This window comes from Phodopus roborovskii, unplaced genomic scaffold (genome assembly GCF_943737965.1).
Source record: "Phodopus roborovskii unplaced genomic scaffold, PHOROB, whole genome shotgun sequence".
NCBI lineage: Eukaryota > Metazoa > Chordata > Mammalia > Rodentia > Cricetidae > Phodopus > Phodopus roborovskii.
In genome coordinates this window covers 15032580-15057623 of record NW_026126547.1, presented here as the reverse complement: position 1 = coordinate 15057623, position 25044 = coordinate 15032580, and the positions used below count along the sequence as shown (strand labels likewise).

The following is a 25044-nucleotide window of genomic DNA, read 5'->3' as shown; positions in this document are numbered from 1 at the left end:
CCGTGGCCGGGAAAGGCCATCAAAACTCTCAGCGAGCGCCGCGCCAACGGCACGGAGGGGCCCCGGTAGCTGAGAAGTTAGGACTAGACCCTGAGTTTCGGCAGAGTTTGCCACTCCGTGGCTGCTGTTTTTAGAGGGAGAGGGGGTACTTCCTGGGGTGGAGGGGGGAACTGCTGCCTTTGGAGCTCGAGCTTCCCGGTGTAGCCTAGGGTTTCCTAAGCGCAGCGAGGGGCGGAGAGCCCGGAGGGGCCCGGGCGCCGACGGCGGGAGGGTGCCACTTCGGCCTTTCCCAAACTTGGGCCACGGGGCGGGAACGCTGTCGTCCCTGCGGTGACGCGCGCGGCCGGCGCGGCGTCTGATTGGCGCGTCGGGCGAGGGGCGTGGCCGGAGGGACGCAGAAGGCGGCGGCGGTGCCGGGAGCCCGGCCGGGAGTGAGGCGCAGCGGCGGCGGCGGCAACAAGTGCTGGAGCTGAGGCGAGCCGGAGCCGCCCAGACCCCGCCGGCCGGCCGCCCGTCCGCGCGTCGCGCATGGAGCTAGAGCGGCGGCGGTCGCGGGGCTGAGCCGCACGCGCGGCTGGGACGTGGATGCGGCCGCGGTCTCCCGCCCCGCCCCGCAGAGCTGGAGCTGCCCCTGGACAAGGTAGGGCCGGGCGAGTGGGCACGGGCCCTGCGTCGCCGCCCCGCCGCCCCGCCGCCCCGCCGCCGCGCCTGTTCCGGCCGCTGCGGGCGCCGTGCGCTCTCGCCGCTCCTCTGGGGCCGCTGCGGTGTGTGCGCCTCCGCGCCTTTGGGTCCTCCTCGCCTCCCCCAGGTTCCTCACTCCCCTGGGCTCCGCGCATCAGTTCCCCGGCGTCCTCACTCCGGGGTCTTCTCCCCGGCCCTCTCCCCCACGGGTCCGTCCCCCTCCCGAGCAGCCTCCTCACCGCCTCCCCGGTCTCCGGGTCTCCACCTCCCTCCCGACCTTCTCACCTGCTCGGCCCCTGCTCTTCCTGCACCCGCAGGGAGAGGGCAGTGACACCCCGGGCCGCGCTGCACTCCGCGCGGGAGGTGCGGGCCTGGGCGGTGGGGGAGCGTCGCGTGCGGTGTGCCTGCCGCCCCGCCCGCGCACTGCGCCGGGCTCGGGTGCCGCAGGGGCAGATCAGGTGTTTGTGAGCCGCCGGCAGCCGCTTTCCACCCCCCAGCTCTGACACTCTTACCTCCGGGTCCCCAAAGACTGGTTTCTGAGAAACTTCGGGAGAACCTTTCGCTTTGACCTCTAAAAAAATGTTCCACGCCGCCGGCATTGAATGATTAACCAGACTCGGGACAGAGCCTGTGACTGGCAGGTGGGAGCGCCTGCAGGCGGGGACCCCTTTGAGGTCCTGACGCCAGCATCGGGTTAATGGCACTCTCTTGGGATCCTCCAAGCCCTGGGGTCTTGAGTGGAAAGGAAGCTCAGTGGGGACAAGTCTTAAGTGTCACGGCATGCGAGGTCATCTTGAAAAGTACACCTTTCTGTAACCTGGGCTGGCTGGAGACTCGCTCCTGCCGCACCTGCGGTGGCTGGCCTTTGCTTCCCTGCCTGCGGTGGTCGCTTCTACTTGGAACGATAAAACCTGTTCTGCCACACCACACCCCCTTCCCCCTCGCAAGTCGTGCTTTTCTGGTTTACTGGTTTAGAAGCCAGTGGGTGAAAATGGGCTTTCTGGTATAACAGATTCTTTCAGGGGTGTGTGTGTGTGTGTGTGTGATTCTTTCAGGGGTGTGTGTGTGTGTGTGTGTGTGAGAGAGAGAGAGAGAGAGAGAGAGAGAGAGAGAGAGAGAGCAAGCTAGTGAGCGCGAGCCTTGGAAGGCGTTGGGCTGGTGAAAGACTGGGCCTGGAGTGGGAGGGTGGGGCCAGGGCCCAGCCCAGAGGGTGCTCCAGTGGGGTTCAGACCTCGAAACGAGAGGGAACCGCCCGAAGCAGTGTGGTCACCTCCCACCTGTTCTAGCCCGACTTCTGTTTGTTTTTTAAATTGAAACCTAGTGAGGTTTTTACGCACAGTCCGAGAGCTCTTTATATTTGGTTAGGTTTTAAGACCAAAGAAGTGTGCCTGAGACCTGTAGAGCCTGAGTAATGTTCACCCTTTCCAGCGCGGTGGTCTTTTTTATCAGTAGATCTGCACGGAACTTCTTTCCCCCTCAGAACTCTGCCTGCCGCTCTTTATTTAGTGTTTTTGTGCAAATGGCAAATGAAATGTCGAATACTCCTTTAAACCTGAGTCCCTTCACTAGCCTTGTTTTCTGCCACAGGCTGTTTGTTAAATGACAAGTTAGTTTTTCCGAATGAGTCTTGTTTCCCCAACTTAGTTTCGGGAACGGGTAACTTGCTTTATAAGATTGTATTTGAAGACAAATAGGATGATTACAGAGATCACGACGAAGGCCCCACTGGTTCAGCTTCCCATTGCCAAAAACAGTGATGTGTTGTTAGAACCATTGAGATTTTTCTAGCCTGAAATCACCCAAGCTTGACAGATGAAGATAACAGGTTTTTAAGACCTAAGGAATGAGGTAGTCTTTGAGAAAAACAAACATAATTTGCGTATGAATTGCTTTCACCCAGTCCCCAGGCTTTTGAAGGCCTGGGCGTAGAGATGGCTTATGGTTTTGAAGATATGCTTGTTTTAAAAAGTCATCAAAGCGGGGCATGGTGGTACATGCCTTTGATCCCCACTATCGAATCACCACATTCTAGGTCAGCCTGAGATACACAGAGAAACCTTGTCTCCAAAACCCAAAAAAATTAAAAAGAGATTTGGAGTTCCTTAATTCTAACATACTTACAGTTATGCTAAAAATAGGAAAGGGGAATGGATAACTTACTGTTGAATTTTTACTGTTCTGTTTGTTCAAATGTGTGTGTTAGGTTTAAGGGTTTTATTAGGAAACAAGATCCAAATATTCATCTTAAAATATGCTGGTTGGTTTTAAAGTTGGGATACTCTATATTAGAAATTTGTGGGGCTTTTTTGTTTTTCAAATAATGGAGAGAAAGGATGTCTTTGTTTCTCAAATACACTTTGAAACAGCCACTGTTCTGTTTTTAAACCGTTATTTAGGGTAGGGTATGGGACCCACACCTTTAAACCCTGTGCTTGGGAGGAAGAGGCAAGATCTTTGGAGTTCTAGAAGAGCCAGGCCTACATAGGGAGAGACTCTATCTCAGGAACAAATAATATTCCGTAATTTAGGGTCTCTATCAGATCTGTCTTGACACATTGGGTGGATGTTGCCAATTCCTCCTGACTTGTTTACTGAGTATAATATTTGACTCTCTGGGCATTTTAAAACTGCTTTATTGGACATCTGTTCATACTTCAAAAATTACTAAGTATAGTTCATAAATATGAGATTTTGCAACCAGCCTAGTATTTGGTAACACACCCATTAAAACACCCAAATAGTGAAATATAAACTACCAAAACTCAGAAATTATTATAGTGGTCTTCTGTCTTCTATAATCTTCTGATCAGTTGTGTGGCATTCTTTGGTGTGTACAGATTAAAGCAAAAATTGAACCAGTAAATATTTCCTAACTGCTTAACAGAAATCACTCAGTGAAGGAGATAGATAGCACATAACCCCAGCCCAGCTACCCTACCCTACCCTGAATGTAGAGCTCCTAGCGTCTCTTCTCCCATTCTGGAGTGGGTACTTGATGAATACATTAAAATGGGAGGATGAATATATGCCTCTCTGGAGAGGCAATTACTGTTCGGGTAAGAGCTGTGTGCATGTGTGGGGTGAGGCTTTTTGAGAATTGATGTAATGATTTCATCATCACCCACTGGTAGAAAGGCTTTGCCAGTCTGAACAAAGCCTGAGAGGCACCTATGACTTGATTAAGGACTTGTTCCTGGGGCATCCTGGTGCAGTTACTACTGGATAGAGTTATTCCTACTGAGTTTTTTTTTCTTCTGCTGTCAGCTTTGTTTATTTAGCATGGCTTCATTATTGTAACAAAATCCATTTTTTTGTATCTGATTAAATGTAATGCATATTTTAACATGTTATTACAAATTATTTTCTGTGTCTCTATCTCTTCAGCAGTTTTTTTTTTTTTTTTTTTTTTTTTTTTTTTGTTCTTTGGTTTTTCTTCTAAGGGGAAATTCCCAGTAGTCAGGAAATCAATACTTTCCACTTTCCATTCTGTGACATTTTAAAATAGGTTTATTTAGATTTCTTCACTTTTTTTTTTTTTTTTAAACCAAAACCTTACTAACCAAGGTAATCAGTAGCAATGCTCTGGGCTGTGAAAAGGTGGTTTGGTAGTTAGGAACATGAACTTGGAGTCAGTTGGCTGAGGTTTTTTCCTTTCCTTTTTCTTTCTTTCTTTTTTTTTTTTTTTTTTTTTTTTTTTTTTTTTTTTTTGTTTTTGTTTTTGTTTTTGTTTTTGTTTTTGAGACAGGGTTTCTCTGTGTAGCTTTGGGGCCTGTTGTGGAACTCTGTAGACCAGGCTGGCCTTGAACTCACAGAGATCCACCTGGCGAGGGTGGTGTAGCATGTGCTGAATGTATAGATGGTGTGAGCTCCTGGTTATGTTAAGAAACAGGAACTAGGAACTTCAGCTGCTCCTTAAGGCACCTGTGCTCCTTTGCTCACCCCTGCAGGATGACATCATTGCAGACGTCATTCACAGTACTGTAGGTCAGTTTTACTGCCTTCCAGTTAATCGGAATCAGTCATAGCATATGTAGTGCCTTATAAACAATGGGGTTTGATTCTGGTTTTACCACTACTTCTATGAGTATGGCTGAGTTGCTTGGCTTCCCTGAACTATGAGATGCTAGGAAAATTAAAGCTAAGCTACTTGGGTGGGTGAGATGCCTCAGTGAGTCTGGAGTGCCTGCTATCAAACCTGACCATCCGAGTTCAGTCCCTGGCCCTCGTGAGCATGGTAAGAGAAGCAGCTCCCACAAGCTGTCCTCTGACCTCTGCTGCATGCTAAGGCTGTGCACGTTGGCATGCATGCAAATTAAATAAAACACAGGCACTACACTTGAGATAGTGGTAACTAAAAGAATTGTATATTCTTTGTTTGAATAGGCTACATCATTATAAAAGCTATTTAAGTCTTGTTTTGAGGTCTGGAACTCAATATGTAGATAAGGCAGATCCCCACACTCCAATTCACCTGACTCTGCTTCCCCAGTGCTGGTATTAAAAATGTGTGCCCCCACACCTGGATAGTGTGTAGGGCTTCCATTGAAAGTTAGAAATAAAATCTGTTGATTGAATACCTTGTTTTGTGGCATTTAGTTTAAATAGGATGTATTCTTAAAGTTGATGACCTCCTATTTTTGGTAGATTTGTGTGTGGTAATCCACACTGAGATAGATTTCCTACTCAGCTGTTTGGGCACCTGCATAGTATGAGCTCACATGTAAAAGGCGAGGTGATGGTGCTCAGACAGTTTTTACCACTTCTTGTGTTGTGAATGAATTATTTCAGAAGTGAGAACACATTATACCAGTTGTTTTAATCAATGCTTTCTTGTGGCCATTTAAACTGCTTTCAGTGTATCCGTGCATTCATATTCCTTTGACTTCTCACTCTTTAATTGCAACTTGGAAGATACTTTGGTGTTTTGTTTTCTAAAAGGATCTTTTTACTTGACATTTATTTAGAAACAATATTCAAGATACTTTAAAAGAAATTGCCTTGGGGTTGCTCTGCAAGCTTCCTGTCGTCAACTTCATTTGTACCCTTCTAGGAGCTCATCTCTGCATTTTGGCCTTTCTGGAAGGATCAGGAAAATTATGTTGCTGGATTAGATGACGTTGACACTTGTGAGTCTGCCTTGGAGGGTGCCTGAAAGACATGACAGCCTTTGACAGACTAGGCTTGTACACCCTAGGCTTGCCTCTCCTTGGGGCTGACAGAAGCAGACACATTGTTCCTGTCAGTGTTTGAGAGGGAATGGCTGCTTGTAGTAGTTGTATTTACAGGTCGGTTGACAGGTTGATGGATAGGTTCTGGGTCCTGTCTGTGCCATTGGATCTGGAGAATGCTTGGTCTATAGTGCTTCCACAGTGTTAGAAGATACATTGGGAGCCACCAAGAAAGGCTTCCTGGGGAAGTGGCATTGAAACTTCACTACACTGGATGAACAAAAATCATTTCAAGAGCAGAGAAAGCATTCAGAGGGCAAAGAGAGAGAGGACACAGCAGGAGGCTCAAGCAGGCAAGGTCAGGGACGCCCAGTCTATACTTCAGCTTTGCAGAACAGGGAATGTGGGAAAAGCATTGGCACAGCCTTACTGAGAGTTGTAAGGTAGTGGGGAGCTGTTGAAGGTTCTTGCAATTGTTGAGGAAGATGAGCTTAGTCTGTGTTCCTGCAGGACTGCCTGCTTCCTATCACACTGCCTGATGTGTTCTCACAAGCTAAGGAGTCTTTAAAAATCGAAATGTCTGGAGGTCACTCCTCTGTGCTGACTCCTCTGTCTCTGTTGGAATATCTTTGTTGTTTCTCGCCCCTCCCATTCCATTCTGGCCTTTGGCTCTTGTGCCCACCACTCCCTCTTAGTAGTGTTAGTCCTACCCTTCTCTTGGCATCATTCTTCTTTGTTTACCATGTTTGCCACTTCTTGAGTGAGCTTGCAACTTTATTTTTATTGTCTGTTTCAGGCACTCCATGTTGGTATTTGTTCGGTATCTCATTAGTCTTGAGGGGGAGCTAAGGGCCTCAGGAGTCGTCCAGGGTTAAAGTGTACATTGAATTTGACAGAGGTGAGAGGTGAAAAAAAAACAAAAAACAAAAAACAAAAACAAAAACAAAACAACTAATGGGTGATAGGATGGCGTTTGGAACATTAAAGAAGGTGAGCAGGTCTAACTGGGTGTAATCTGTGGTAGGTCTAAGGGAGTCCCAGCCCAGTAATATAGACTTGGCCTAGCTCTACCGATGGGGGCCATTTTGAGGACACTCTGGCGGGGATCCAAAGCTGGATCAGGAGACGGTGTTGTGGGGGGGTGCAGTTGAGGTCATGGCCAGCAGGGTTGGGCCTGAAAGTCAGCAGAATTCAAGAACTATCACAATCTAGAAGGGAAGGGGACTGGGAAGGTTTAAGCAAGGCTAGGAGCGTGACAAGGACAGTATGCCTGTGACCATCAGAATGCAGACATTGGGATTTGCCGTTTTACCCTGATTCTAGGGTGCCAGTGTCTTCTGTTAGCATCGTGGGAGTCTAGGACAGTGGCCTCCACTAGAGATTTTGCTAAAGTTGTTTTGACTTTGTGGCTGACAATGGGCATCTTGGCAACCATGGCAAAGGTTAAGGAGGTGTTTCCTACTCCTTTGCAAAGACAGGTAGACTCATCTCTTGAGTTTTAAATCAGAGTTCCAGGCCAGCCAAGGCTACATAGTGAGAACCTGTCTTCAGACATCTTAAGGCCACATTCACACACAGATGGGTGGAATGATTGCTCTAAGCCCTGACTGTGAAGTTGCTAACATTCTAGCAAGTTTCTATGACCCATGAACTCCACACTTAAAATCAATGTTCAGGTTTTTAATAAGTTGTTTGTGTTCTTTGAAATGCACTAGTTGCACGTGTGCCTGGCTGCCTGTGTGCTTAAATGGACCCTTTAGGTCTGGCCTTAGATTGTCAAAGGGAAGTCCAGTGGCATTTAAAAACAAAGTTATTTGAATTATCTGTCTAACACCAAAAAGGGTCTAGGTGGGTTTATTAGCCTTTGAGTCTTTGAGCTCGGTGGTGGATATTTCAACCAAAGATGGATAATATTTAGGGGGAAATGCAATAGAAAGTGATACAATAGAAAATAATGCCACAACAGTAAAAGTAACACAAGTTAAAGATACACCTCACAGCTTCTCCTGTAGCTTTTGTACTGTATTAGTCTACCAGGCTCTGTAATGCTGGGAACTGAGCTCTCATGTGAGGGCTCATCGGAGACTCTGTAGGGCATTCTGGGTGCTGAGCCCTCATATGAGGGCTCTTGGAGGGGGGTCTTTGAGAGTCTTGGGGTCAGCACACCTACATTGGTTGCTTTGATTGTTTAAATGGGAAGCAACCATTTGACTTTTCCTTGCCACATAAGGAATTATTCCCTTCAAATGACTTAAAATATCTCCCATGAATACTCCTATTTTTAACTGAATGTTTTCTTTCGAGTTTTTGTTCTCAAGGTTCTGGTGGGTCGTCTTTTTAAAAAATCCTCTTTATAATGGAAATTTTCAAATGCAGTAGTGTGGTGAGCCCTCTGGGGCAATCCTACTTATGTTCTTGCCCCACCCTGCCCATATCCTGTCTGCCGTGGGCACTAAGCAGGAGAGGGAAGTGCTCCTGGGTAGGGCGGGGCAGGCAAGCCAGCTGGCCTTGGAGGTTGCTGCTCTGTGGTCCCTGCACGTGCTGGGGTGTAACACTGAGGTGAGAGTCAGGTGGAGAGGCTGGGGCTGGGTTCCCAGGCTGTTCTGCCTTGTACCCCTATACTGAGTGAACACTAATTTTTCTTGGCAGGTAGCCAGAGAAAGAAAGATACATTCCTATTTCATCTCTTGAAATATGTAGCCATTAGTCTTGGTTGAATTACTGATGATCTTTTTACCCAAAATGTCACATTTTATATGCTTTATTTTACGTTTAGAAAAACTTAGCTGAAACAGTCCACAGCTACTTCTCAGTAAGTAGTTAAAATCTAAGCAGCCTCCAAGAGGCTGGAGGAATCAGTGATGGGGCTGATGGGAACGTTGACTTGTTTGTCACCCCGGGGTCACATGTCACTAGGAACATTGTCTTTTTGGGGAGGAGGATGGTCCCTTACCCTAGAGAAGAGGAGGCATTACAGAGGCTGCTCACACAGATTGATGAGTGGTGCCTGGCTTTTACTAGTAGGATGCTAGGGGAGCGTTCATCTAAAAGGGGGGGGGGACTGAACAGTACGGCCTATTTCTGGGCTCAGAGCCAGTCTCCACTTTCCTGGAGCTAATTCTAATTCTGTTTGGGAAGCAGGCCTGGTAGGGACTGTATATCCGGGGACTGGATCTCTTCTCTTCCTTCACTGGGATGGACTCACGGGAAGGAGGTGGTTATTCACTGCCCACAGAGGAGGGCGGGATTGAGCCTGGCCTTTCAGCAATGGGGAGAGCTGAGAAGCAAGAGACCTGTCAAAGGCTTGCAGAGCAGCACCTTGGGTGGGCAGGGTCCAGATCCTCATGAGAGTGCTTAATGAGGCTGGGGATGGCCAACTCCCCTAAACCCTGCTACTCCATGCTGCTCCATCCTAGGGGCAAAGGACAGAGCATTTGGTTTCTAGTTCTTGCTGTCTCCTGCATCTTAGGGAACCCCAGGCAAGTTTGTGATTCCAGGGCTCAGCTTCTTCCTAAGTGTGGGGATGTGCCTGCTTTCTTGGCTTATGCATTCTGTGGGCCCTCGGTATACTTGTGGCTAGGAGGAATGCTCAGTCAGTGCCTGAGGACTTAAGTGTGCAGTTTGTTATTTAAAGTAAACCTGGACTAAAGTCATATACGAAGTCATGAGCGTCATTATTCTGTTTTATTTTGCCTAAGAATGGAACCCCAGGTCTGAGGTGTGCTAGACAAATGTTCTACTACTGTGCTATGTCACCAGGCTCTATTACAGTTTTCATGCCTACTTCTGTATTCCGGGCTGACCTTGAATTTATTGTGGAGAACTTCTGATCTTCAGTTTCCATTCTTACTGGGATGCTAAGCATACACTATTACCCCCTAGTTTGTGTGGTGCTGAGATCAAATCCAGGGCTGCTTGCAGTCTGGACAAGCACTCATCCATGGAGCAGCATCCTCCGTTCTCACGCCTGTTTTCACAAGAGAGACTCCAAAGCTGTAAGTCAAGGAGCCCTGCAGTCTCAATGCTGTCTCTTACTGTCCTTGGTGTTGTCTTCACAGTAACAAAGGATATATCCTCTTGTAGGGGAAATGTGTCAATAGAAGGCTTCGTCTTAACAGCTGAGAAGTTGAGACTTCCAAAATTTATCAGGTTACTTAAAATAAACACAGTGATTGTCATTGGTAGAAGTTTAAATATTTATTGAAGTTGCAAGAGAAGATAATTATTAATGTGTTCAGTGCAGTCCCAAACTGCAGCTTGTTTATAAAATGCTTTCCTGAGTTTTCGAGGTTATATCTTTTATTTTGGAATGGAGATGCCTTCAAACTATATTTCATAGGACATAAGAGTTATCAAATATCATGTTAGAATTGAGACAGTTTGCCCATGGAGTGCCTGTTGGGAATAGCAGGTTTGTGTTGTTGGTTGTTGGTGATAACCCAGGCTGTCTTTACACCCATTTGTTATCCTCCTGATTCCCCAAGAGTCAGGTGTGTGACATCATGTCTAGTCTTACAGAGGTAACATTTTATCTTTAAAGTGTTTACCTAATATGTATATGTTTGTATGCATGCCACATATGTGGATGCCCAAGGAAGCCAGAAGGCTTTGGAGGGGTGGTTGGGAAGCCACCCCATGTAGATGCTGGGAACTGAATCTGGGTTCTTTGGAAGAACAGCCAGTGTCCTTAACCACTGAGCCATCTCTCTATCCCTTAATTGAAAATGTTTAGATGATTTACTTTTATTTTAAAGTGTGTGTGTGTGTGTGTGTGTGTGTGTGTGTGTGTGTGTGTGTATGAGAGAGAGAGAGAGAGGGAGAGAGAGAATACATTTGCTCTTGGGGGCTAGAAGAGGTTGTCAAAGCCCTGGAGAACAAGACCATTCTAATAGTTACTTGAGTTTTGCTTCCTAATTGCTTTTACTGACTTTTGAGTGTATGAGGTAGAGATGGATAGGCAGCACCCATCCAGGTTCTCCACCTGGATAACCAAGTCCAGACCAGTGGCCTGCTTATTTCCAGAATCGGTTACACAGTTTACATAATGGGATTCAGTTCTAGTCCAGTACTATAATCTATGCTTGTGCATTTTTATTAATTTTTAATTGCCTTCTTCCTCCTTCCCTATCTCTTGGGCCTGTGTTTGTTTATAGACCTACTTAATTGTGACTGTTTCCTGAGAGGTATTTTCAGATATCTCTTCTTTCTTGATTGTACTGGGTAATGCCCTGGTAATAGCAGGTGAGGTATTAAAGGAAAGAGGCTTTCGACCTTCCTGGGTAAGCATGACAAGGATTGGCAAGCCAAGGACTGGAGAGGGAAACTTGTGGCCCATGTATGAAATTAGGGAAGAACGATTGTCTCAAAGCAGTGTTAGAAGCCTGGTCTTTAGGCTGAGAGTGGGTGCCCGCCCCTGCTTGTTAGCTCTGCAACTCTGGGAGGTGGTGTCAGAGGACCTGGGGCTCAAGGTCATCCCTCGTGCTGGGAATTCAAGGCCAGCCTGGTAAGAGATCTGTCTGAAAACAACAGAAAAGTTTTTTCTTTTAAGTCCTGCTATTTCCTTCCCTGGCCCTCAGCCTTGTGTGTTCCTCCTCACGTTTGTTGTCTGTGAGGTGGGTGGCAGACTAGAGATTAGAGTCCTGGTGTCCTGTCAGACTTGCTACCACAGAGCGATAAGTCAGATAAATGTGGAGGAGATGTCAAAGGAAACTAATAAAAACCGTCCCAGGGCGGGTGAGGGAGTGAAAGGACGGAGACAATGGTGCTTTTGTTTTGTTGTGTTAATGAACCAGAGTTTGTAGACTGGAAAAAGACTTTGTCACCAGTAATAATTCTCACTGCAGACTGACAGTGACAAGTTGGTTCTCCCTGTGGTGACGGTAGCACATAGAGGCCCTGTTGTTCTTGTGGACTTTGGTCCTCTTCTGTAAATGAGGTGAATGAGCTATCAGACCCTGGTCTACAATTTTTTTTTTCCTCAGCAATTGGGTTGGGATCCTGTGGGAAAAGCATAGGTGTGTGTTGTTAGGAAAACACATGAGTGCCGTCGTACCTGGGACTGTTTCTAGTTACCTTTTCTGTCACAGGCTGGTTATTTTCAGGGCAGGCGAGACTAGGTTGTGGCCATACTGGTTCCCTTCCGTCAGTCTTTGTTGCTGGAGGGGAGCTGTAGACTGAAAATTCTAATAGAAGGTTTGTGTGGACATGTTTGTGGCTGGGCTAGTTAAAACCTTTGCCAGTCTTTCATTCTTCAGTGTGAATGAGTAACTAATCAAGAGTAACTCATGAGTCATAAAACCCACAGCATGAATGCTGCCTCTCACCAGACCAGCCTGCCTCAGTCCAGAGATTGGCACCTAGTTGACCATTTATTTGCTATGTTATTTCTTTCCCAATTTGATTTTTTTTTCTTTTTATAAGTCTCAGTCCTTGGTTTTTCTTAAAATTGTTTATGCTCCTTCAAGTATCAACCAATGCTGTGGTTTCAGTTTCTCCATTATTGAAAAACTGCTGTCATTAGAGGACCCTATCCTCTTTGCCACTGTTGACACAGCCGACAGCACGGGCACAGCCTCTGGTGGGGTTCAAAGGTCAGAGCACACCTCCACTGGGATTGGCTCACTGCTCTAACCCTGATTACTTCACATTTGGGAGCTGGTTGAGAAAACTGTATGACATGAGAACACCCTGACTGAATAGTGGGTAAGGACAGAGCGGGGACTTAGGAAGGGAGCCCATGAGAAGGCGGGGGAAAGAAAAAGGGAAGGCAGTGCCCTAAGTCAGTGGGTGACCTTGTGTTCCTGTGTGCACTGTGACAACACAGTCTGGCTTCTCCCTCTGCTGGGTGTGGCCACAGTAACTCCACTAACTTCTGAATACATCTTCTTTGTTTTCCTCAAATACTCACATGATGGGAAAAGAGAGGTGTCACGTTATGCCTTTTCAAGTTGTGGGGACTCAGAAGTGTTGGTGCTGTTAATTAGCCGTTGATAAAGCAAGCAGGCGGGTGTGCAGAGAGCTGTGAGGAGGAGACACGTGGCCTGTGCTGTATAGAACACATGCCTCAGTGAACCCCAAGCCAACTGCGACACTCCTCCGGAGACCTTCATTTTCCTTGATTTCATGTCTGTATGATACCGCTGATCAGTTTTCACTTTCAAGAGAGGTGTGAGAGAAAACACAGCACTGTAATCTGTCTGGCAGCCCAGCCGCACAGCCAACAGGTTAGCCATTAGAGCAGGGTTCTCTAACCAGGAGAATCCTGGTCCACAGCTCTTACCCACTCTGTCTTAGAGGCTCCGGGGCTCATCTGCCTGCAGTTGCTTTGTGTTCATTCTGACCCTGGTGCACCCTGCTGCTCCCCATGCTTGTGAAATTAGCCCTGCTCTACAACCCCTAAAGTCCTGCCTCACCCCTGCTGTCAGTTAAAGCCACTGCTAACTTACTGTGCAGGACTCTGATTGGTGGCCTCTCCCTTAACTCCAGAGTTAAAGGAACGGGTACTGTGGGTAGAGGTGACTTTGGGTTGATGGTGTAGAGATTTTCAGCTTGCAATGCATCATTGATTACTTAACCGCACATGCACCTGCTGTTCCTGACTCTGAAAATGGATCTGAGCCCTTTAGCTGTTTTCCTTTACTCTTTGTAAGTTGGTGGTTGTTGCTCTGCTAGGAGGATGAAGAGAGTTTTTTCCTGGGTTCTTGTCTATAATGGTGACTCTGGTTCTTTTCTAGAGTGTTGGTTGCTTTTCTCACCCTCCCTGGTGCCAGGACACATCTTTCCCCAATACCTGACCGGCAGTGCTGTGTTCTCACTCTGGTAGCATAGTGAAGATGTGAGGTTGAGACCATGGTCTGTACAGCCCTACCAGCCACCGTGTGCTAAGCATGTGTCCTGAGCTGCTCTGGCCACCTTGCCATTCTCCTGAAGAGGGAAGGCCACTTCAGCTCCTGATCCGGGAACACTGATGTTTCCTGAGATTTCCTCTCAGGTCTGACACTGACCACTATTTCTGAAGCTCCAGTCCCCTACCTCCAGAAAGTGTTTGCTTCTTGTACAGCTCTTCAGTACTTAATAGAACGAGGCAGACTTATATAATACAAACATTCCACTAGCCCACATGCAAGTGACTTTTCTAATGTCTTTTCGGGGGAAGTTCATATGTATTTAATTGTTCCAGTTTCTACTTTATTTTCACTGTTTTCAGTGACCTTGTCAGATGCTGAACGAGTCCCTCTGAGGCACTGTGTCTTGGTGTGTAATGGTGCATCAGAGACCACCCTGGCCAGGAGAGGAAAGTGAGCTGGTGTTACAGGGGCCCTGAGCTCCAGCTCCAGGAGCAGGGGAGATGTGAAGAGGGGTGCAGTCAGTAATCCCTTTACCTCCCTGGGGAGCTGTATGAGCAGGGAGTCCCAGGCAAGACTGTAGTGAGCAGTGAGCCTTGGGTTCCTGGGGCGGGTATGGGTGCGAGGTTCCACGAAGGGAGAAGACATTAGCAGAGGACGTGAGTGACAAGATGGAGGCAGGAGCCCAGGATGTGACTACTGGTTAACTGTAGAGAGCAGGAAGAAATTCTGGGTTTCCCCTGTGCTCAGACCTGACTCTCTGCAAGTGTAAAGTGCAGAGGAGCTGTCTGTTAGACGTTCTGAAACCACTCTTTGAGACCAGTTTCAGGGTTAGAAGTGTTAAACCGTGTGCGCTCCATTTGGAAGTTCAGTGGATGGATGAAAACTTCTTAATCAGTGAAGGACAAAACTGGAGAAATGTTGCTGTATTTAGTATTTGGTGCCAGGAGCAGGAGTCCAGAGGGGAGCTGTTGGGTACCATGGCATGTAGACCGTGAGCTGGTATGTAGGGTCTATCACTCCCATTTTGCTCAGGAAGAAAGGCAGGCTTGGAGAGGTCAAGGAAACAATCTAGCTCTGATTAGCTTGATGGAAGATGTCAGACTGGCTTTCAGCTTGAACATAGGTCTGGGCTATCTTCTTCTAGCCCTGTTTTTAAATTACATAATCTTTCTACTGAAGACTGTGTAGTTTTTTTCAGCTTTACTAAAGATGGGGCAAGATGACCTCGGTTTATTTTTGCCTCCTTTTCTGAATGTCCTGCATATATTTATTTGAAAGACAAGTTCAGAGGTAGATGTTTTTTGTTTTGTTTGTGGTACTGAAGATGGAATTTAGGGCCGCTGGCATGCTGGGCAGGTGCTCTGCCATGAGGTAAGCCCTGGCCGTGTGATTAATTTTTATTTTAAACAATAAATTCCATTTGAGCAAATTAGTCATAAGGGCTGTAGAGGAGGAATAGGTGAAGGTGAGAACGTGTCCTGCCAGACACTTTGATCTGTGCTTCTGCCTGTGGGAACATGTGGCTGGACCAGGAACCAGTTCTTTCTAGGCCTGTCCTGTGTCTTGCAGACAGAGAGCACTGGCAGACACACTTTCCTAACTAACCTGATGCCACAGGGGACTTCTGGGACTCCCTCGCCCAGCCCTGGCAAGAACCTGGGCCAGGTCTCTTACAGATTAGGGTGGAACTCTAGGAATGGCTCAGGCCTTCTGGCCCTGCTGGTCTCCTCCCTGGTAACCTGTCATCTGCCATTTTGCTGGAAGGTGTTCTCTCCACAGAATCACTTAGCTGCAAACTGTGTCCACCTCTGTTTGCTTGAACGGGGCCCAGGAAAGGCTGGCAAGGAGCAGCCACAGATGGGAGGCGAAGGGTTAGAGAAGTGGCTCTTGCCAGGGTCCCAGCGCAGCGGCACGCGAATGGGCAGTGGTGAGGCAGCAGGCTAGGACTTGCTTCGCTCTCCTCTGTTCTCTCTGAGATGCAAGGCCCGGTTTAGAGGCCTCTGACTCCACCTGTGTACAGTTGCGAGCTTGGACTTCTAACCTTGTTTTAGCCAGATTGGGTTGGAGTGACAGATCACTTCTGTTTTATTAGAAAGGCCCTGCCTTTCTTGTACTCCTAACATTATGTGTTGGCAAGATTTCTGTGCTAAGTAGACTTAAAGGCGGGAAAGTTTATTTGGTCTATGCCTAATCACTTTGTCACGTTGCATTTGGGCCAGTGGTTGTCTAATAAATATATCATGGTGGGAACATGTAGCCAAGGGAGCCAGTCAGGAAGTGAGCTGAAGAAAGAGGAATAGATTGGGTCCCACTTTCCCAACTTCCTTCCACTGGTGTATACCTCCTAAAGATTCCACAGCACTCAGTAGTGGCAAGGCTGGGGACCAGGCCTTTGGAAGACACTTAAGACCCAAGCCCCCCATAGCTTGGTACTGCAGGCAATGCAAGGCATCTTGGTGCAGGCTTTAGGTTTGGCTTGGATGTGTTGCTGATATTGTCCCTGGTTTGCTGCTGTTGCCTGAGTCCCTTGAAAAAGGAGGTCATGGCTCAGTGAGACCCTGGTTACCATCAGGTGTCTGCTGACTGGTAATAGCTTGCTTAAATGCTTATATATCTTTCAGAACTGGAAGGAACCTCTTAGTACCAGACATGTTAGTGGCTTCTATAGTTGTCTAGTATTTTGGAGCCATAAAGGAAGGAGTTAGTATGGCCTGCATAGCTGCAGTGGCTTTATCTGCTTTTGTCTAGAATTAAACACACTGGGTGTGGTGGTGTGACCGTCTCCTGTGAGTGGGTAGGCGATAGGCTTGGACACAGCCGCTGGTTAGTACAACTGGAAAATCTTAAAGTTGGTGCCTTTTGATAACCATGTTTTATGTGGGAAAAAGAAACTAAGTCCCCAGCCCCTGGCTTTCTAAAGGTCATAAAGAAAGAAGAGGCCTCCTGTTTCTGTCCTGAGGGTGTGGTAAACCTTTCTGGATCCCACGGCAAAGTCTGCCCTAGTTCATCAAGTTTTGCCTCCCAACCTCGGCCAGGAACTGGGGAAACTTCCCTCATTTATGAGATGGCCAACATGGGATAATTCCTCCCTATCTACCTCTTGCATCTGATTTTTAACTTGAAGGACTTTTCTGGCTTGACATGTATAAACATAAAATCTTATCATTAAAAATTATTCCAAGATTAACCACTGGAAATTAAGACTAATGCATCTTAGTTCTTTTCATTATATTTCTGCACTCATTTGCATTGAATCCCAGCCCATCCATTAAGCAACTGTGTGATCTTGGGCAGATCCATTCACTTCCTGTGCTCAGTGTCTACATGGGCCAGCGAGGAGGAGAGCATTTAGAGTAGCTGCCTGATAGGATTGCCAGTTCCAAGTGCCAGCTGGATTCATACTTTTGTAAAGTGGCCTGGCACTCTGAGTTCGGTGGGATTCAGACAGCCCTGAGAGGGGGGAGGCAGGCTTTGGGGCTTCATGCAATGGCCCCATTCAGGGCTCCATGAAGCTTCCAGATCAGAGCGGCAGTGGGACAGCATTAAGGGACCGCCACAGTCTGTCCCAGCGGCTTTAGTGAGTTGTACTTTTTGTGTAGCTTGAGTGCTTTCTTATATGTGTGGTAATCCTTGCCTTTCCAAATATTTTAGTTGCAGAATAAAAAGGGAAATTGCTTTGCTGTTAAATTCCGTTACAGTGTTGTAGAAGGCTGTGCCTTGCTGGGTGTGATGGCACATGTCTTTAGTCCCAGTACTCAGGGAGGCAGAGGCAGGCAGGTCTCTGAGTTACACAGGGTTACACAGAGAAGCCTGTGTGCTTGTGGGAGAGGGGGTCCATCCCTTTTGGAAGAAATGTGAAAAGTTAAAATTTTGGTGATTGTATATAGGATTTTTACTTGAAAATTCTTGTTCTCATAGTGTGTATGTGTGTGTGTGTGGGGGAAATGCCGTTTCTCCAGCTTTGGTGTATTTCTTAAATTCTTTTTAAGCAGTGTAACTTCCTGGGGGAGGAGGGGGAAACACCAAAAACCACACAATGGGCTTCATGTCTGCAGTGGGAATTACTTAACTACTTAGAGAGCTTTTCCCACAGGTTTTTTTTTTTTTTTTTTTTTTTTTTTTTTTTGGTGAACTCACTTGCTGTCAGATCTAAAAGCAAAATTCTCTTAGACTCAGATTACAAGAAAATGGTAACATCTAACCTTGGGGGAGAATCTGGGGTTTTTCATCCCTCTCCTCAGGTAAGTTTAGAAGAATACCTGTTTGAAATTAGTGGAAAGGGTTCCTCCAAGCCTTTGGGGACTTAGAGTCTTCTAAGAAAGGCTGGCATTTCCGGTAGGACCCAGGAACTTTTCTGCTCTTTGGTGTGTATAATTCCAAACTGCCAAGACTTCACCAGCAACCTGGGGCAGAATGAAGTTGTACCAACTTGAGAAAAGAATGCATGCAAAGAGCCGCACGCTGGGATCCGGCTCACCCACGAATCTTAGGTGATAGTCAGTGTCATGCCCCCCACCCCTCTGTTTGCTCTACTCATAAAGTGGCATCCTCTGAACTTGGCCTGAGGTGGGGTGATAGTCAGGAAGATGCTCCATAGACTGGACTCTTGAGCAAGTACAGCTGACGGTGCGCTCTTTAGAGAGCTTCAAGTGAAGGGTTAGTGGGGCTGGAGAGATGGCTCAGTAGTTAAGTACACTGGCTGCTCTTCCGGAGACCCTACGCTTTGTTCTCAGTAACCACATGGTGGCTAGCAACAGTCTATAATTCCTTCTTCAGAGGCTCTCAGCCTCTTCTGGCTCCTGAAATGTGTGCACAGACATACATGCAGGTAAAACACTCATATATATGTATGTGTATATATAAATTATATATATATGTATAATTGAGTAATTTTAAAAATGAAGGATTGGTGGATTCATGAGAAATGTCACATAGTTTTGGCTGAATTCTAGTAGTCTCTGGTCCCCACAAGCTAGGCGTGTGACTTGTTGGTCTAACTGCAGTAATTTTTCTACAATTTTACTGAATCTTAGGAGAATTAACTCTAGAATTTCACAACCTGCTGTGTTAGTGTGTGTGCTTCTCTATCTTCTTCTGTAAGCTGTTGTTGTCTTTTATTTATTGGTATTTCAAATGTTTTTACTAAATGGAAAAATCTGTGTCTAGTGTTCAACTTTTGCCTTTAGTCACAGTGTGTACTGTCGTTTTGGTTTCTACAAAGAGATAGGGTTTCTCTTTGTAGCCCTGGTTATCTTGGAACTCTCTCTATAGACCAGGTTGGCCTCAAACTTGGGAGATCCGTTTGCCTCTGCTTCTGAGTGCTAGGATTAAAGATATGTGTAACCACTACCTGGGTTTGTGTGTGTGTGTGTGTGTGTGTGTGTGTGTGTGTACTGTTTGTTTGCTTGTTTGTTTCCTGTGCGCCTTTCCAAATGATGGGTCTATCCTTTTCTTGTTGCCTCTTTCAGAGGAGAAAGAGCCCACAGCCAAGAGATTGGTAGTTGTGAGGGAAGCCCCTTCTGTGTACATATACATGTGGGCATGCATCTGCCACAGCACAGATGTCAAGGACAAGACCCACTCCAGCGCTGGTCACATGGGTCTCTTGTGTTACTACTGAACACAGACACTCTTTTACCGGCATGCCTGTCTCCTAAAGGAGCACAGGGTTTACAGGCATGTTGCATGTCCAGCTTTATGTGGGTTTCAGGTATTCAAACTCAGTTCCTCTGCATGCATTACAAATGCTTCACCCTCAGTCCTGCAAAGGGCTCGTTTAGCAGTAGAACCATCAATTTAAAGAGGACCATTTTGGGGGGCTTGGAGAGATAGACAGCTTAGAGGTTAAAAACACTTGCAGAGGACCAGATTTGGTACCCAGCACCTACGAGGCAGCTTCTAACCATCTGTAACTCCAGTTCCAGGGGAATCTAATGCCATTCTCTGGCTTCTGTGGGCACCACGCATGCTCATGGCACACATGATTGCATGCAGGTAAACACTCAACACACATAAAAATGAAAGAATTAAAACAAAACAGGAGCCTTTTATTTTTGACCGGTGTCTTTTGAAAGGACTGAGTTGGACATGGTGGCATGCCCCTGTAATCTTAGCCATTTGAGAGGTGGAGGCAGGAAGATCAGAAATTAAAAGTTGGTGTGGTTACATAGTAAGTTTGAAGTCAGCCTGTTTCAAAAATCAGTCAAGCTTAGAGTTGTCTGAGTTTTCTAAATTAAATGATTCTTTATCAACATCAGATACAGAGAGATTTTGTAAGCTGTACTTAGAAAAAGTTCATCTGAACAGAATTGGCCTGAGGTGGATATAGGCAGTTAGATACTATTCTGGCTGTGTGGCCAGGGGTTTTAAAACTGTTATCAAGAAGTAAGACATTTAGTGGTTTTCTTCTTGTGGTAGTAAAAGGCAGCTTTCCTTTCTCCTGGCTCAGAGGTGGGGTCCTGGAGAGCTGTTTGCATATGTCACTTTCTTTTCTGAGGTGCTCTTTGGGATGTGCAGTGGCCTAGGGGAGGGGTGGTTTGTGGTAGGAGCTGTTTTAAAACACTCAAGAGAGACTGTGCACTTGAGCTTTGGAATTTGGTCCCAAACAATACAGTAACACTCTGCTTCCCAAAACAAAGTACCCAAGACAACACTTTAACTTACTGAGTTGCCCTTGGTGTCTATGGAGGTTTGGTTCCAGGATCCCCACAGATAACAAAATTCCTGGTTGCTCAAGTTTTGTGAAATGGTAATTTGTATATAACCTAGCACATTCTCCTGGGGCATGTTTTAGTTTGTTGTTTGAGAGTCTTGTGCAGCTCAGGTTGGCTTTGAACTTACTAGGCAGCCAGTGTTGACTTTCAACCCCTGGTCTCTTTCCTGACTCCTGTAAGGACTGGGAGTAGAGGTGTACACCACCTCTCAGGCTTCCTTCTGTGTGCTTTGATAACCTTTCCTTTACTTACAAGGCTTACTTGCTTGTTTGGACACTAAGTAAATAGTTGTTATACTGTGCTGCTTACATAAAGAATAACAAAAGGAAGTCTGCAATGTTTGTTAGGCACAGGCAAGTTTCCTTTTATATATTCATTTTAATATTTCATTATTTTGTTTGTGCTTTATCTGCATGTATTCATACCATATGTGTGTCTAGTGCCTGAAAAGAAGGGAAGAGGGCATTACATCTCCCAGTACTGAAATTATAGATGGTTGTAAGTTGACATATGGGGTGCTAGGAACTCAGTCGGGGTCCTTTGCAGGAGCAGTACATGCTCTTAACTGCTGAATTCTCTCTCCAGCCCCCGCCCCTTGTGTATTTGCGCCACAGTTACAGAGGGCTTAACTGTAAGCTGTCTGTAGTAGAGCTATTTGACAGTCCTCAGTACAAACTACTGGATATATTACAAGAGATGCAAAGGAGCCTTGAATTTCTATCATCTGAGCTGTACATGATAGAATAGTTTCTCATCGTTCTCAGCACAACAAATCTTTTCACCTTGGGACGCTTGGTTAGAAGCTGGTGAAACTAAAATGGCCTGCTAATTCATATTTTATTCAGATTTGGATCTGCATTTTTAAAGAAATGACAGAAATTCAGAGTAAATAATGTGACATTGTGTGTAGTGTAACATAATATATAGTGATGTTGTGTGCACATATGCATATTGGATGCCAGAATAAAAAAAATGTTATGAATTATAGATGAGTTAGTTTGCAAAGCACTGATTTGTATGTACTTTTTTAAGCAAAGTAGTTGAACAATCATGAGGTTATTTAGTGATGCTTGTCTCTGTCCACCAAGTGTCTAAAGTAACGTTGATATTAGTCATTACTTTACATAATGATTGTAATGAGCCAGGCATGATTTCAAAAGCCTTGTATATAACAATCACATACTTTCTACAAACATCTCATTTTATAGATGGAGAAATTGAAATTTAATTTGAACCAGAGCTAGTGAATCTGGAATCCTTATTTTAAAACATTTCTTTGTGGAAAGACTTTAGGAAAAAAAAAGAATAGGTTTCACTCTGTAGCCCTGACTGACCTGGAACTCAGTGATTCATTTGCCTCTTGAGTTATTGGAAGTAAAACTGTATGTATGTCACCATGCTAAGGTGTTTTCATGAAGTTCCTTAAAAAAATAAAATTACCTAGAGTGTACATGGAGCTCAAATTTAGAGTTAACTAATATGCTTTTCTAACTTTTATTCCAGATATGAGAAATGAGTGTTGGACGTCGAAGAATAAAGTTGTTGGGTATCCTGATGATGGCAAATGTCTTCATTTATTTGATTGTGGAAGTCTCCAAAAACAGTAGCCAAGAAAAAAATGGAAAGGGGGGAGTAATAATACCCAAAGAAAAGTTCTGGAAGACATCCAGCCCTTCCCGGGCATACTGGAACAGAGAGCAAGAGAAGCTGAACAAGTGGTACAATCCCATCCTGAACAGGCTGGCCAACCAGACGGGGGATTTGTATGCGTCTCCAAATACAAGTCATCTGGGCTTTTGTGAACCTGACCCGAGGGTCATGACAGCTGTGACAGATTTTAATAACCTACCAGACAGATTTAAAGACTTCCTCTTGTATTTGAGATGCCGAAATTACTCACTGCTTATAGATCAACCGAAGAAATGTGCAAAGAAACCCTTCTTACTGTTGGCGATTAAGTCCCTCATTCCACATTTTGCCAGAAGGCAAGCAATTCGGGAATCTTGGGGCAGAGAAACCAACGTGGGGAACCAGACAGTAGTGAGAGTCTTTTTGTTGGGCAAGACGCCCCCAGAGGACAACCACCCTGACCTTTCAGACATGCTGAAGTTTGAGAGCGAGAGGTACCAGGACATCCTCATGTGGAACTACAGAGATACTTTCTTCAACCTGTCTCTGAAGGAGGTGCTGTTTCTCCGGTGGGTGAGCACTTCCTGTCCAAATGCGGAGTTTGTTTTCAAAGGCGATGACGATGTGTTTGTGAATACTCACCACATCCTGAATTACTTGAATAGTTTATCCAAGAATAAAGCCAAAGATTTGTTTATCGGTGACGTGATCCACAATGCTGGGCCTCATCGGGATAAGAAACTGAAGTACTACATCCCAGAAGTCTTCTACACTGGGGTCTATCCACCATATGCAGGGGGAGGTGGATTCCTGTACTCTGGTGCCCTGGCCCTGAGACTGTACAATGTAACTGACCGGGTCCACCTCTACCCCATAGATGATGTTTATACTGGAATGTGCCTTCAGAAACTGGGCCTTGTTCCAGAGAAACACAAAGGCTTCAGGACATTTGATATTGAAGAGAAAAATAAAAAAAATATTTGTTCATATATAGATCTAATGTTAGTACATAGCAGAAAACCTCAAGAGATGATTGATATTTGGTCTCAGTTGCAAAGTCCTAATTTAAAATGCTAAAATACATCTGAGCTACATTTCACACAAAGGCATAGCCTGACTAGTTCCCATGCTTTCACAGTAGGGTGACTTCTGTATGAAGCCATCCGCCTTGATGAATAGCATCTGGGCCTCGAGCCCTCAGTTCCACACTTTTGTGGCAAGGGGGACTGGTTCTGACCCTTTCTCTGGCTGCCAGTCCTCAGTTCCTAATTTTTCCATCTCGAAAATCATCTTTAGAATCGGAAGGTCTTTTTTGTCCTTGTAATGATGTACTCCTGCTTCCATTATAATGATGGAAACAGATCAGGTGTTTATACATTGATTGACTAATCAAGATTTTGTAGGACATGATTTGGTGTTTTTGTGAAATGGAATTATTTATTTTCATAAAACTTTGATGGGCTTTTAAAATTGGCTAGAAAGTGGACTGATGTTGAAATTCCCTGTCACCCCAACAGTATTCTCCTTGTTACTAGAACCCGCCATTTTCTTTACAAAAGGAAAGCCACCGTGCAGCAAATGCAGTCCATCTCATCTGGCCTATGGCCATGAGAAGGCAGAGGGTTTTCTTTTACTTGTGTTTGCTTTCCTGGGTAGCATCATAATAGTTAACTTAGTATTTGGAAATCTCGAGTGTGATTCCCTAATGGCCTACTGAAGACTCAGTAGCCCGACAGCCGTATGGGTTTGTGAATGTTCCATGTGGGTCAGGGTGAGTTTTGAACTTGAAATGAAAAGCTAGATTTTGAAGGCATTTTCTTAAGTGGTTTGTCAGTTTAAAACCCCAGGATTCTATTCTTGCTGTATTATCTATCACATGTTGCTTAGCTGAAGCTCTTCTGAGTAGTGATGCTTCCCTGTCTCAGTGTAGAAGTACCTGTGTTTTTATTTATTGTTCAGATCAAAGACCAAAACATTTTCTTAAAAATATTTTGTGTAATATTTTATTTGTATACAGTGTTGTCTGTGAGATATTTAACTAGAGCATGATATTTTATTTTTTCTCATTTTAATTAGTTTTTTGAGAATTTCATACAATGTGTTTTGATCCATATTCACCTCCCCCAACACCTCCCAGATCCAGCTCCAGCATGTTTTAAATGTTAAGCTGTAACATATGTTGAATAAAGTTAACTCTTATTTTTGAATTTTAAAATTTGGATTGGGGGGTAGAACTGCTAGAGTTGGTAAGGTTCTGCCAAATTGTTGCTTATACCTTGTATCTTGTAACATGCTTCCTTGAAGTATTTTTTGTTGTTTTAGAGGGCTCTCCTTTGTGCTGTTGGGGACTGGGGGAAATGGAAATAAAGTGACTGTATTTTTTAATTACCATGTGTAATAATTATCTTTCTGTTATTGTTTTCCTGTGTGTTATTGTGTGTTATTACATCCTACACGGGCTCTCTTTCCCAGAAGCCGTTATATTAACTGCCTGTCTATCTCTGTGGGTTAGCCACTACTTCATCTCTAGCCTCAAAGCGCTTCCCAATTGAGACATGGAAAGGTACTATTTGTGGCTTCCTGGCAGCTGTCCATCCTGGCCAATTCTCTGTCTCTCTGTCTCCCTCTGTCTGTCTCTGTCTCCCTCTGTCTGTCTCTGTCTCTTTCTGTCTGTCTCTGTCTCTCTGTAGTCTTGGCTGTCCTGGGGCTCTCTATGTTGACCAGGCTGACCTGGAACTCAGAGTTCCTCCCTATGCCTTCAGAGTTATGGAATTAAAGGCAAGCACTTTAGCTGTAAACCACCTAGAGCCCTTGCATCTTTCATCCTAAGTGTCTCTAAGGACCCACACTCTCTCACTCACTGTTTCTCAACCTATCAACGTCTGTGCAGCTCCATGCCCTTCAAAGTCCTCCCTGATAGTGACTAAACTGTTTTACTGATCTGGAACACCCACTTCTGTTACTACTTTCAAAATGTGAGAAGTATGCAGAATACAAAACTCATAC

General features: G+C 45.4%; 1 protein-coding gene across 1 annotated transcript; it reads left to right on the top strand.

Annotated features, from left to right (window-relative positions):
* The first annotated feature begins 410 nt into the window (after positions 1–410).
* Positions 411–24423, top strand: B3gnt2 (UDP-GlcNAc:betaGal beta-1,3-N-acetylglucosaminyltransferase 2). The gene is made up of 2 exons (XM_051200640.1): positions 411–640; positions 21913–24423. The coding sequence occupies exon 2, from the start codon at positions 21922–21924 to the stop codon at positions 23113–23115; it is 1194 nt and encodes a 397-aa protein (XP_051056597.1). The 5' UTR covers positions 411–640; positions 21913–21921; the 3' UTR covers positions 23116–24423.
* Positions 24424–25044: the final 621 nt, after the last annotated feature.

Excerpts from the sequence above, each read along its gene's own strand:
- B3gnt2 (XM_051200640.1), top strand. The coding sequence starts at position 21,922 with ATGAGTGTTGGACGTCGAAGAATAAAGTTGTTGGGTATCCTGATGATG.